The following is a 12,961-nucleotide window of genomic DNA, read 5'->3' as shown; positions in this document are numbered from 1 at the left end:
TATATATATATATATGGCCGCTGTGTGACACAGAATGTTGGACTGGATGGGCCATTGACCTGATCTAACATGGCTTCTCTTATGTTCTTATGTTCACTGCCACCACCGCGAGTGGCCAGAAGGTGGTATTGCAGCTTCCAAATCAGGACAGATCAGGGGATGCCGTGGACCAATAAGGACCTCCTGGGTCCTTTAAAGGAGTTGGCTCTGTCTAATGGCTCAGGTTAAACCACTCGCATGCCTCCAGCTCCAAGAAGCGGCAACAGCACTGGTCCCAGAAAGAACTGAAATATACAAGCTGCATTTTGTGCAAAGCGAAGATCGGATTTGTGTGAGCATGTTATGGAATGACTCCTGAGGACACTGACCGGTGAAACACTCTCTAGAGCTAGTGGAAATGTCAAGGAACAATTCTTCTGCAAGAATAGCATCGTTTCTGGATCAGAGTCTATCGATCTCCAATTCAGGAGAAATTGTGTATGGACTTGAGCGCCTCTGCGTTGAATGAAATTATTGGAAATGGCTACTACACGGAAGCGGAAGCGGCTATTTTGAATAATTGAAAGCGAATCTTTTGTAATTAGGATTTATTGATAAATACTTTTGTATTTCCACATTGCCTTCGAGCGCAATGAAATGGATTGAAATGATATGATATTGACCAGTTTGTAAGGGCACTTATTTTGCAGTTTATAGGCACAGTTGTTTTGGTCTTCCTTGCTTCACTGTGTGATCCTGTTGCTCTTGTTTGGCTTTTGGGGGATATAAAGCAGATGGACCCGTCCTTTCCAACTGGGTTATAGCATCACTCTAAGACTGCCAACCTCCAGGTGAGGCCTGGAGTTCTCCTGGAATTGCAACCAAACACCAGAGCCCCCGATCCAGCAGCTTTAGAGGACAGACTGGATTGTGAGTCTAGGTGAAATCCCTCTCCAAATTCCCCCTTCCAGAAATCTCCAGGAATTTCGCCAGGCAGAGTTGGCAGCCCTAAAACACCTAAACTTCCTGGCCAGTCAGGACATAACCGAAGAGCTGCTGCGGGGGAGGGGGGAGCTGCTGGCTTCTGTGTTCTTCTAGGGAAGGGGGGGCCAAACTTGGTTAATGTAAGAGCCACATAGAATAAATGTCAGAAGTTTGAGGGGAGGGAGGGAGGAAGGACAGCAAATACCGTAGATGGGGGAAGGGGAGGTGGAAAGAAAGCAACTTCAACTTTAAATGCATTTTCCAAGCTGCTGGCTGGCTTGGCAAAGGGATTTAAAGAGACAAATGCCTTCTTCAAGCTGGCCGACAGGGCAATGGAGGCTTTGAGAGCCACACAATATGAGTGAAAGAGCCACAGGTGGCTCCCAAGGCACAGGTTGGCCACCTCTGCTCAAGAGCCTCAAGATATGAATGTCAAATATTTGAGAGCTGGAGGGAGGAAGGGAAGGGAAGGAGGGAGGCAGGGAAGGAGGAAGGAGGGAAGGAGGAAAGGAAGGAAGGAGGAGAGGGAAGGAAAGTTGGAAAGAAAGCAACTTTAAATGCATTCTCCAAGCCGCCAGCTTGTTTAGCTTTGGGAAGTGATTCAAAGAGACAAATGCCTTCTCCAAGCTGGCTGATGGGGGGGCGGGGTGGGCCATGCCTGTTCTAGGGCCAGGCCTTGAAACTAGGTGGGCAGCCTACAGGTGGTGCATGAAGATTTCCTGCTATTCCATTTGACCTCTAGATGACCAAGATCATCCTGCTAGGAGAAGACAGCTGCTTTGGAGGGTGGACTGTAAGGCTGCGGTCCCTCCTCCCCCCAAGCCCCACCCTTCTCTGGCTCCACCCCCAAAATCTCCAGGTATTTCCCAGAGCTGGCAGCCCTACCTGAAACACGTGAAGTTGGGCACCGGGCAAATAAATGATTTTTAGGTGAGGTGCCGAATATATTCTGAAGGTGTTTACTGGCCAGTTTCTCTGTTTCATTGCTGCTGGCTGCATCATTGTATGGATCAATTTCCCCCCCTCACCTGCTAACTGGGTTGCAGCTGCTGACATTTTCTGGAACAGAGTCTCTATCCTATTGTGTCGATTTCACACTTTTAGAAGCACCAAGCCTTGTTTGGAGCGCTTTTCGAGTAGACAAATCCAACCAATGACATTTTAAAAACAACCTGGCTTTTACCCGATAAATCAATGACATTTAAACTCCGAAGTGCATATCACCTGAAGCTCAGCCACAGATACTGAAGGACCCCCAAGGAACTCACAACAGACCAGGCACAAAGTAGGAGGAAAGGCCGAGGAGCATCACGCTGGAACCAAAAGAGCCTTAAAAAAGAACATGGAGAGCCAATCCTTCGCTCTTAGCCTCACCGGTTCACATGCAGCCTCATGAATTACAGCTATTGTTGGTCAGCCAATCAGTCCCTTCTGCCAACTCCCGCTACATAAGAGGTGACCACAACAGGTACCTAAATTGTGTCTGCTTCACTGAGACTGGACAACTCTTGTTTTCTTTCTGGCCCTGTTTTATCCATATTTTGGGGGATGATTTCTGAAACTCTTGTCCACATGCATGAATATAAACTATCACTGCCTGGATCCCTTACCATACCTCCACCACCATCCCGATAAGAATGCCTGCAGCATCTTCTATCCCGCAAATAAATCCACAATGCGCAATTGAGCATTCTTCTGTTTATGTTTCCTAAGAACATTAGCAGGGTCTAACATGCCTCGGTTCACAGCTTCCAGTATAGGACAGATGGAGTGCTGCCCAGGAACCGAACTCTGGGGTTCACCCCACACTCTTTAGACCCACCCCATGGCCAACCTTGCTTAAAGTAAGAGCCATACAGAAAAAACGTCAGATGTTTGCGAGCCCCAGGAAAGGAAAAGGGAAAGGTCCCCTGTGTAAGCACCAGTCGTTTCCGACTCTGGGGTGATGCTGCTTTCACAACGTTTTCACGGCAGATTTTTTACGGGGTGGTTTGCCATTGCCTTCCCCAGTCATCTACACTTTCCCCGCAGCAAGCTGGGTACTCATTTTACCGACCTCAGAAGGATAGAAGGCTGAGTCCACCTCGAGCCGGCTACCTGAAAACCCAGCTTCCGCCAGGGATCAAACTCAGGTCAAGAACAGAGCTTAGGACAGCAGTACTGCAGCCTTAACACTCTGCGCCACGACGTGAACAAATATCTTTTGCGAGCCCCGAGACATGAACAAATATCACAGACATGTCTTTATTAAAATCGTTAATACTTTCTTTGTGCAGAAAGATAAAATACGCATGTATGCACTTTACAAACACAACTGTACTAGAAAGAGACTTTTTTCAAAACAAAAGCTGGGCATAACAGTCCCCATAGAACCAGCATAGAGAAAGATTAAGGAATTTTTTTTTTTTTGCACCAATGGGAGAAGGAAACACACATGTACCGTAAAAACCACTGGCCACTGTTAGCATCATTATGCATCTCTCCTTGCCTCGACACCAAGGTTAGTAAATACAGCTCCTACAAGAGCTATGAAACTTGCACTGCCCTCTTTAATTCTGTCCCTCTTTCCAGTGGCTCCCTCGGCCCTTGCGCTCTCTTTCCCTGCTCTAGGTCTCCAGGAGACCTCTGTGGTGGAAGAGAGCTTGCAAGCCTGTTTGTCTCCCCCTCCATCTCCACTGCACATACAATGGAAATAGTCACCTACCTATGGTTCAGCGCTCAGAGGCTGGCTGAGGTCCTGATGCTAAGCATGCTTCCTTGAGAGTAAGCCTGCATTAAGTTCCTCTTCGACCTCTGGGAGCCGCACAATGTGTGTGAAAGAGCTGCCAGTGGCTCCCAAGCCACAGTCTGGCCACCCCTGGTCTACACTAACCAGCAAAGACTCTCCCGGGTTTCAAATGGAAACCTTTCACCTTATCTTCTGCCTGATCCTTTGAGTTGTCAGCGCCAGGGACTGTACTTGGGACCTTTGGCGTGCAGACCTGATGCTCTTCCCCCCGTTCATTTTTTCCCCAAGGTAACAGCAATGCTCAAGGGGGCGTTTTTATGTAGCCACACCAGGAAGGTGGAAGGGCTTCATCTTTTTCCTTCCCCCACCCGTCCCGATCCACATCAGCACCCCCCTACACAAACAACAGCTATAAACCTCCTAATCACCCTGGGAAAGGAAAGGAAAGGTCCCCTGTGCAAGCACCAGTCGTTTCCGACTCTGGGGTGACGTTGCTTTCACAACGTTTTCACAGCAGACTTTTTACGGGGTGGTTTGCCATTGCCTTCTCCAGTCATCTACACTTCCCCCCAGCAAGCTGGGGACTCATTTGACTGACCTCGGAAGGATGGAAGGCTGAGTCAAGCTGGAGCCGGCTATCTAAGCCCAGCTTCCACCAGGATCGAACTCAGGTCATGAGCAGAGAGCTTCGTCCGCAGTACTGCAGCTTTACCACTCTGCGCCACGGGGCTCATTTAAAGACTATAGGAAAGGAATGGTCCCCTGTGCAAGCACCAGTCGTTTCCGACTCTGGGGTGACGTTGCTTTCACAACATTTTCACAGCAGACTTTTTAGGGGGGGGCGGGTTGCCATTGCCTTCCCCAGTCATCTACACTTTCCCCCTCAGCAAGCTGGGCACTCATTTTACCGACCTCAGAAGGATGGAAGGCTGAGTCAAGCTGGAGCCGGCTATCTGAACCCAGCTTCCACCAGGATCGAACTCAGGTCCTGAGCAGAGAGCTTCGTCTGCAGTACTGCAGCTGTACCACTCTGCGCCACGGGGCTCATTTAAAGACTATAGGAAAGGAAAGGTCCCCTGTGCAAGCACCAGTCGTTTCCGACTCTGGATGACGTTGCTTTCACAACGTTTTCACGGCAGACTTTTTACCGGGTGGTTTGCCATGGCCTTCCCAGTCATCTACATTTTCCCCACAGCAAGCTGGGGACTCCTTTGACCGACCTCAGAAGGATGGAAGGCTGAGTCAACCTCAGGCCGGCTACTTGAATCCAGATTCCACCGGAATCAAACTCAGGTCGTGAGCAGAGAGTTCAGACCACAGTGCTGCAGTACTGCTGCTTTACCACTCTGCGCCACAGGGAGTGGTCACTCTGCGCCACCCTGGAGGGATCCCGTAATGGATCTTCCCAACTTTGCCGGGATTTGGTGGGTTGTGCGAAAAGTCCTTCACAGGGATTCGCACCCACCCCACCCCAGTCCTGATTCTCTCCCACAATTCAGGATTTTCTGGTAGGAAAAAAAGCCCGTCAGGAACTCATTTGCATATTAGGCCACACGCCCCCCCTAATGCCACAGGAAGTGACATCACCCATTCAGTAGGTTGCTTTCCGCATATTGACACAGAAGAGTACAGCTGCATTTCACATATGTGTGTTCTTCTCACACAGCCCAATGGGAGACCTTGTTGCATTCCCCCTCCCCCCGCAACAGGGCTGGAGAGAGACAGCCATGTGCAGCATAGTAGGGAGTGGTAGGCCAGCTTCTCCCAGGAGGGGGTGCTCATGGATGGCTCCACATCTCTCACTCTTCACAAGCCTGTCGGCGGCTGGAGGCGGCAGAGAGGAAGACGGTCTGGGAGCACGTGGCTGACAGGTGCCATCCCTCTGCACTGGCCAAGCCAGTCTGAACTGCGTTCCAGTGCGTTCCTGCTCAAAACAAAAAAAGCGCCCTGCCACAATGCCCAGCTCTAAAAGGGCCCCTTCTCACCCGATGCGTTCCTGCTCCATCTCCTCCATCTTCTCCGCTCGAGCGATGACACTGTTGATGATCTCCTTCTCCTCATCTGTCAGCTCGTCGTTCTTCCGCCCGCGCTCCGGCTGGTTCCCGTGGACCGACCAATTGCCGGAGGCCCTGCAAGGCACACAAAGGTAGGTTGAGAGCACAGAAGTCATGAGGTAGACGTTGGATTGAATCCTGCAGACCTGGACTGCTAATGGTGGTGTGTCCCCATCCCCCGCTGCATCAGCAGCACAGTCCTCAAAGGGAAGGACTGTACTAAGAACTCTTGAAGCTGGCTATGCTTGTAGCCGCCACCACCAGCTCCTGTGGCAGTGAATTCCACATGTTAATCACCCTTTGGATGAAGAAGTACCTCCTTTTATCCATTCTAACCCAACTGCTCAGCAATTTCATCGAATGCCCACGAGTTCTTGTATTGTGAGAAAGGGAGAAAAGTACTTCTTTCTCTACTTTCTCCATCCCATGCGTAATCTTGTAAACCTCTATCATGTCACCCCACAGTCGACGTTTCTCCAAGCTAAAGAGCCCCAAGCGTTTTAACCTTTCTTCATAGGGAAAGTGTTCCAACCCTTTAGTCATTCTAGCTGCCCTTTTCTGCACTTTTTCCAATGCTATAATATCCTTTTTGAGGTGCGTTGACCAGAATTGCACACAGTATTCCAAATGAGAACACACCATCGATTTATACAGGGGCATTATGATACTGTCAGTTCTCAAAGGGAAGGCTGCTTGCAGAAAGCTCAAAAGCAGCAGGAAAGGTCTGCAGAATCCAACCCATTACCTAGAACTACAGAACCCAGTCTAACACGTGGGTATAATTATTCTGCCCAAACAATTAGTGAGTTCACCAGACATATAGAAGAACCTAAGAAATGCCCTGCTGGGTTGAACCAAAAGTCCAGCTAGACAGATTTCCACCAGTGGCAACCAGATTTCCACCAGTGCTTCCCCAGGGCCCACAAGTGGAGTCAAACAGGTCACACCTGAAACAGGTATTCAAAGGTCTGCTGAGCTGGAATTACTTCTCCAGTAGGAGAGCCAGTTTGGTGTAGTGGTTAAGTGTGTGGACTCTTATCTGGGAGAACCGGGTTTGATTCCCCACTCCTCCACTTGCACCTGCTGGAATGGCCTTGGGTCAGCCATAGCTCTGGCAGAGGTTGTCCTTGAAAGGGCAGCTGCTGTGAGAGCCCTCTCCAGCCCCACCCACCTCACAGGGTGCCTGCTGTGGGGGAGGAAGGGAAAGGAGATTGTGAGCCGCTCTGAGACTCTTCGGAGTGGAGGGCGGGATATAAATCCAATATCTTCTTCTTCTTCTCCTCTCCAGACTACAGAAATCAGTTCCCTTGGAGAAAATGGCTGGTTTTATTTTATTCGGGGTGGGGCACTGTGGCACTGTTCCTCACGGAGGCTCTGTCCTTCCCAGACTCCATCCACAAATCCCCAGGAGTTTCCCATCCTGGTGCTGCAACCCTACACCGACATCACCGGTGCGATGACACCACCAGGAAGTGATGTCATCGCACTGGCGATGTCACACGCACGGCCCTCTAGGCGTTTCCAGGAAAACTCGATGGTTTTCCCAGATGCTCTAGCCACTTGGGAGGGGAAAACTCTATGCTACCTATTGTACCATAAGGTTTTCCCTCCCAAATGGCTACAGCATCTGGGAAAGCCATCGTTTTCTCCCAGAAACGCCTAGAGCGGCCGCCACACAACAGTAACAGCGCAATGACGTCAATCCGGGTGACGTCATCGCAGCGGCGACGTCAGGAGAGGTTCCCCCGGCCAGCCTACTGTGGGCCAGTGGGTTGGGAACCTCCCAGGTGGGGGAACCCCCGCCCGGACCAAGGGCTTGGCAGCCCCACCTGGTGACTCTACTGCAGGGGTGGCCAACGGTAGCTCTCCAGATATTTTTTGCCTGCAACTCCCATCAGCCCCAGCCAGCATGGGAGTTGTAGGCCAAAAAACATCTGGAGAGGCCGCCCCTGTTGGCCGCCCCTGCTCTACTGGGAACAGCACGATTGCTGTCTGAATGGCCTGTACGGGCGAGCAGTTGGCCGATGCTGCGCAGTCTTTACTGGCTACCAATTGAGTACCGTATCCGCTTTAAGGTTTTAACATAAGAACATAAGAGAAGCCATGTTGGATCAGGCCAACGGCCCATCAAGTCCAACACTCTGTGTCACACAGTGGCAAAAAATTTTATATACACACATACACTGTGGCTAATAGCCACTGATGGACCTGTCCTCCATATTTTTATCTAAACCCTTCTTGAAGGTGGCTATACTTGTGGCCGCCACCACCTCCTGTGGCAGTGAATTCCACATGTTAATCACCCTTTGGATGAGGAAGTACTTCCTTTTATCCGTTTTAACCTGTCTGAGTTTTAGTTTTAGTATTGACATTCAAAGCCTTGCGCGGCCTGGGACCGGCATGCCTGCGGGAACGTCTCTCCCCATATGAGCCCTGGAGGTCGCTACGATCGGCCGGCCAACACCTTCTGACCACCCCTGGCCCAAAGGACGTCCGGCTTGCCTCGACCAGGGACAGGGCTTTTTCAGCCGTGGCCCCGACCTGGTGGAATCAGCCCCCGGTGGATTTGATTGTTTTATTGTGTGGGAAGCTGCCCTGAGCCCACCATTGGTCCCAGGTCTGATGAAGACTGGAAAGAAACAAGTAATCGATTGGCTTGTCACCACACTACTTTGGGACTTGAATGTACATGTTTTGGACATTTGGAGTGGTTTCTATATAATTCTTAGTAAATTGGTCACTAGCTTGTATTTTTTTGTTGTGTTATCCATTATAGTGACCTCTCTCGGATTGTATTTAATCTCCAGTTGGGGGCGGGGGACCCCGTGGTTTGGAGGCTCTCCCTCTACTTCAGGGTCATCAGAAAGCAGGGGAGGAGATCTAAGATTCTGGGATATGACTTCAAGAAAGTAGCAAAGACTTTTCTGTTGGGATTACAAATGGAAAAATTTCCAAAAGAAGATAGAACTTTAATTTGGCACTTGCTCTCAGCTGCTAGGACATTGTATGCGCAGTTGTGGAAGCAAGAAAAAATATCAGAGAAATGGGATTGGATTGTGAAAGTTTTATCGTGGAGTGAGATGGATAAACTAACAAGAATTCTATGATTTGGAAGTGTTTAAAAGGGAATGGAAGAAATTTAGAGGTTATGTAGAGAAAGAATGGAACGGAAAAAGACATTGGACAATTTTTTAATAATGAGTATTAGAAAAAAGGTAGAATATGAATTTAGATTGTTATAGTTAAAGGTACCTTTATAAGTGAACTTGAAGTATATAACTTCGGCGGGAGTCTAGAAATGGAGGGAGGGGGGATTAGAAAATATCATATGGGTTAGGGATAGAGATGATATAAATGGATATTGTTACCATATGCTATCAATAAAACTGTTTAAAACCAAAGAAAGCAGGGGAAGGGAATTGACACTGGGCACTCCATTATACCCTGCGGAGAGTCCCCATAGGGTATAATGGAGAATTGATATGTGGGTGTCTGGGGCTTAGGTGGGCTGTTTTTCTAGGTAGAGGCGCCAAATTTTCAGCATAGCATCTGGTGCCTCTCCTCAAAAAAAAAGAAAACCACCCATGTTTCAAAAAGATCGGACTAGGGGTCCAATTCTATAAGCCTCAAAAGAAGCCTCTATCCTTCATTATTTCCAATGAAAGGAAGGCATTTAAAAGGAGCGTGGTCCCTTTAAATGTGCTAGCCAGAACTCCCTCAAGAGTTCAATTATGCTTGTCACAGCCTTGCTTCTGGCTCCACCCCCAAAGTCCCCAGATATTTTCCGAGTCAGACTTGGCAACTCTACTGCAAGCTGGCAACTCTACAGAGGGTTGCCAGCTGTGGGTTTAGAAATGCCTGGACTTTTTGGAGGGTGGAGGTTGAGGGAAGGTGGGCTTTGGGGTGGGCTTTATCAGGGTATAATGCATAAGCCTCCACCCCCCCCCCCAAGGCAGCCCTTTTCTCCAGAGAAAATGATCTCTGTCGTCTGCAGAGAAGCTGTCATTGTAGGAGATCTTCAGACCCCGCCTGGAGGTTGGCAAACCAACAGAGTTGGAGCACTAACGCCAAGGAGGGGGTGCTGGCTGCCTCGGGCCCCCTCAGCTGAGCAGGAGCCTGGAAACTCAGCGCCCTCCTCATTTTCCCCTCGCCTACTAAAAGCAGCCTTTGTAGCATCGGCTGATGGATCACTGCTTTCCGCATCGACTCAGCTCCTGCAGCTGCCATCACTCCGTCTGCGGGCAGCCCTCGGCTCGAGGGAGACAGCTGCTGCCACAAACGACTTAATACAGCAGGAGACAAGAGCGATGCCGCTCGGCAGCGAAGGCAGGAGGAAAGTGGCAGCATCTTGGAACGCAACCCAGGCAGCACTCCAGGCTCGCGAAGCAGGCAGCGGAACGGGCCTGAAAGGCTGCTTCACCCATCACAAAATGGCAGACTCAGGTTTGCCTCTGGACAGGCCAGGCCCAATTCTCGGCAGGAAGCCTGTGGACTTCTCTCAGCCAGGTTCCCTGCAATTATGCACATAAGAACATCAGAGAAGCCATGTTGGATCATGCCAATGGCCCATCCAGTCCAACACTCTGTGTCACATAAGACAAGCCATGTTGGATCAGGCCAGTGGCCCATCCAGTCCAACACCCTGTGTCACATAAGAACATAAGAGAAATCATGTTGGATAAGTCCAGTGGCCCATCCAGTCCAACACTTCTGTGTCACATAAGAGAAGCCATGTTGGATCAGGCCAGTGGCCCATCCAGTCCAACACTCTGTGTCACATAAAGCCCTATATGGCCTGGGACCTGCCTACCTGAAGGACCGTCTCTCCCCACACGTTCCCCAGAGAGTACTGAGGTCTGGGATGCAAAACCTTCTCACCATCCCCGGGCCCAAAGAAGTCCGTCTCAAGACAACTAGAGACAGGGTCTTTTCTACAATGGCCCCCACATGGTGGAACCAGCTGCCGGAAGAGGTGAGGGCCCTGCGGGATCTTACTCAGTTCCGCAGGGCCTGTAAGACAAGCCTCTTCCGGTTAGCCTACGCCTGACTAGATAAATGTAGCTTATCAGACTTCAGTGAAATATACTGTATAGTTTTAACGTTAAGATTTTAAGGTTTTTAGGTTTTAAACGCTTCGACTTTTTTTAATGTAATAACTTTGCACTCTGTTTATTGTTTTATCATTTGTTGTGAGCCGCCCTGAGCCATTTTATGGGAAGGGCGGGATATAAGTCATAGAATGAATGAATGAATGAATGAATGAATGAATGAATGAATAAATAAATAAATAAATAAGAGAAGCCATGTTGGATCAGGCCAGTGGCCCATCCAGTCCAACACTCTGTGTCACATAAGAACATGAGAAATCATGTTGGATCAGGCCAGTGGCCCATCCAGTCCAACACTTTGTGTCACATAAGAGAGGCCATGTTGGATCACAGGCAGTGGACCATCCAGTCCAACACTCTGTGTCACATAAGAACATCAGAGAAGCCATGCTGATTCAGGCCAGTGGCCCATCCAGTCCAACGCTCTGTGTCACATAAGAACATAAGAGAAGCCGTGCTGGATCAGGCCAATGGCCCATCCAGTCCAACGCTCTGTGTCACATAAGAACATAAGAGAAGCCGTGCTGGATCAGGCCAATGGCCCATCCAGTCCAACGCTCTGTGTCACATAAGAACATCAGAGAAGCCATATTGGAACAGGCCAGTGGCCCATCCAGTCCAACACTCTGTGTCACATAAGAACATCAGAGAAGCCATTTTGGATCAGACCAGTGGCCCATCCAGTCCAACACTCTGTGTCACATAAGAACATCAGAGAAGCCATGTTGGATCAGGCCAGTGGCCCATCCAGTCCAACACTGTGTCACATAAGAACATAAGAGAAGCCATATTGGAACAGGCCAATGGCCCCTCCAGTCCAACTCTCTGTGTCACATAAGAACATCAGAGAAGCCATGCTGGATCAGGCCAGTGGCCCAGTCCAATACTCTGTGTCGCACAGTGGCCAAATATATATATATGTGTGTGTGTATAGATGTTCCCAGAATCTAAATTGTCTATGAAAAGACATCAGGTTTGCTCCAGCCAGCTTTTTCACTGAATCAGGCCTAGTTTCCCTCCTTGCTTCGAGAATGACCAAATTGGGAGGGCTTCTGGAGTTCTGGCCCCACTGGTGGACCTCCTGATGGCTCCTGGGTTTTGGCCACTGTGTGACACAGAGTGTTGGACTGGATGGGCCTTTGGCCTGATGTCTTCTCTGATGTTCTTAAAAGTCTCAGGCACTTCAGGTTTAGAATCTTAGAGTTGGAAGGTACCTCTAGAGTCATCTAGTCCAACCCCCTGCACAGTGCAAGAAACCCACAAATACCTACCCCAAATTCACAGGATCTTTATCGCTGTCAGATGGCCATCCAGCCTCTGTTTAAAAACCTCCACGGAAGGAGAGCCCACCACCTTCCCAGGAAGCCTGTTCCACTGAGGAATCGTTCTAACGGTCAGGAAGTTCTTCCTAATGTTGAGCCTGAAACTCTTTTGATTTAATTGTCAAGGACCTGCCTACCTTAGGGACCGTCTCTCCCCACATGTTCCCCAGAGAGTACTTAGATTGGGATCACAAAATCTGTTAGTAACCCCGGGCTGAAGGAGGCCCGATTGAAATCAACTAGAGACAGGGCCTTCTCAGTCATAGCCCCCTGCTGAAACCACCTACCAGATGAGGTGAAGGCCTTGCGGAACATAAGAACATAAGAGAAGCCATGTTAGATCAGGCCAATGGCCCATCCAGTCCAACATTCTGTGTCACACAGCGGCCAAATATATATATACACACACACACACACACACACACACACACACTGTGGCTAATAGCCACTGATGGACCTCTGCTCCATATTTTTATCTAACCCCTTCTTGAAGGTGGCTATGCTTGTGGACGCCACCACCTCCTGTGGCAGTGAATTCCACATGTTAATCACCCTTTGGGTGAAGAAGTACTTCCTTTTATCCGTTTTAACCTGTCTGCTCAGCAATTTCATCGAATGCCCACGAGTTCTTGTATTGTGAGAAAGGGAGAAAAGTACTTCTTTCTCTACTTTCTCCATCCCTGGTGCAGTTCCACAAGGCCTGCAAGACTGTCCTCTTCCGGCTGGCATACAATTGACTGGCACCAGTATTTAAGAGCTGTGGAAGAAGGCCGTCGCCATCAGAAT

General features: G+C 49.4%; 1 protein-coding gene across 1 annotated transcript in view; it reads right to left on the bottom strand.

Moving 5' to 3' along the window:
- RPH3A (rabphilin 3A) overlaps positions 1 to 12,961 on the bottom strand; it is a 101,689-nt gene that overhangs the window by 67,648 nt on the left and 21,080 nt on the right. Inside the window, exon 2 of the mRNA XM_060249352.1 lies at positions 5,677 to 5,820. Within this exon, the coding sequence (XP_060105335.1) occupies positions 5,677 to 5,820 (144 nt within the window). The remainder of the gene's footprint in view (positions 1 to 5,676; positions 5,821 to 12,961) is intronic.

The sequence above is a fragment of the Heteronotia binoei genome, chromosome 11, assembly GCF_032191835.1.
Source record: "Heteronotia binoei isolate CCM8104 ecotype False Entrance Well chromosome 11, APGP_CSIRO_Hbin_v1, whole genome shotgun sequence".
Lineage (NCBI taxonomy): Eukaryota > Metazoa > Chordata > Lepidosauria > Squamata > Gekkonidae > Heteronotia > Heteronotia binoei.
The sequence above is the reverse complement of the archived record's forward strand: the minus strand, read 5'-3'. Positions and strand labels throughout refer to the sequence as shown.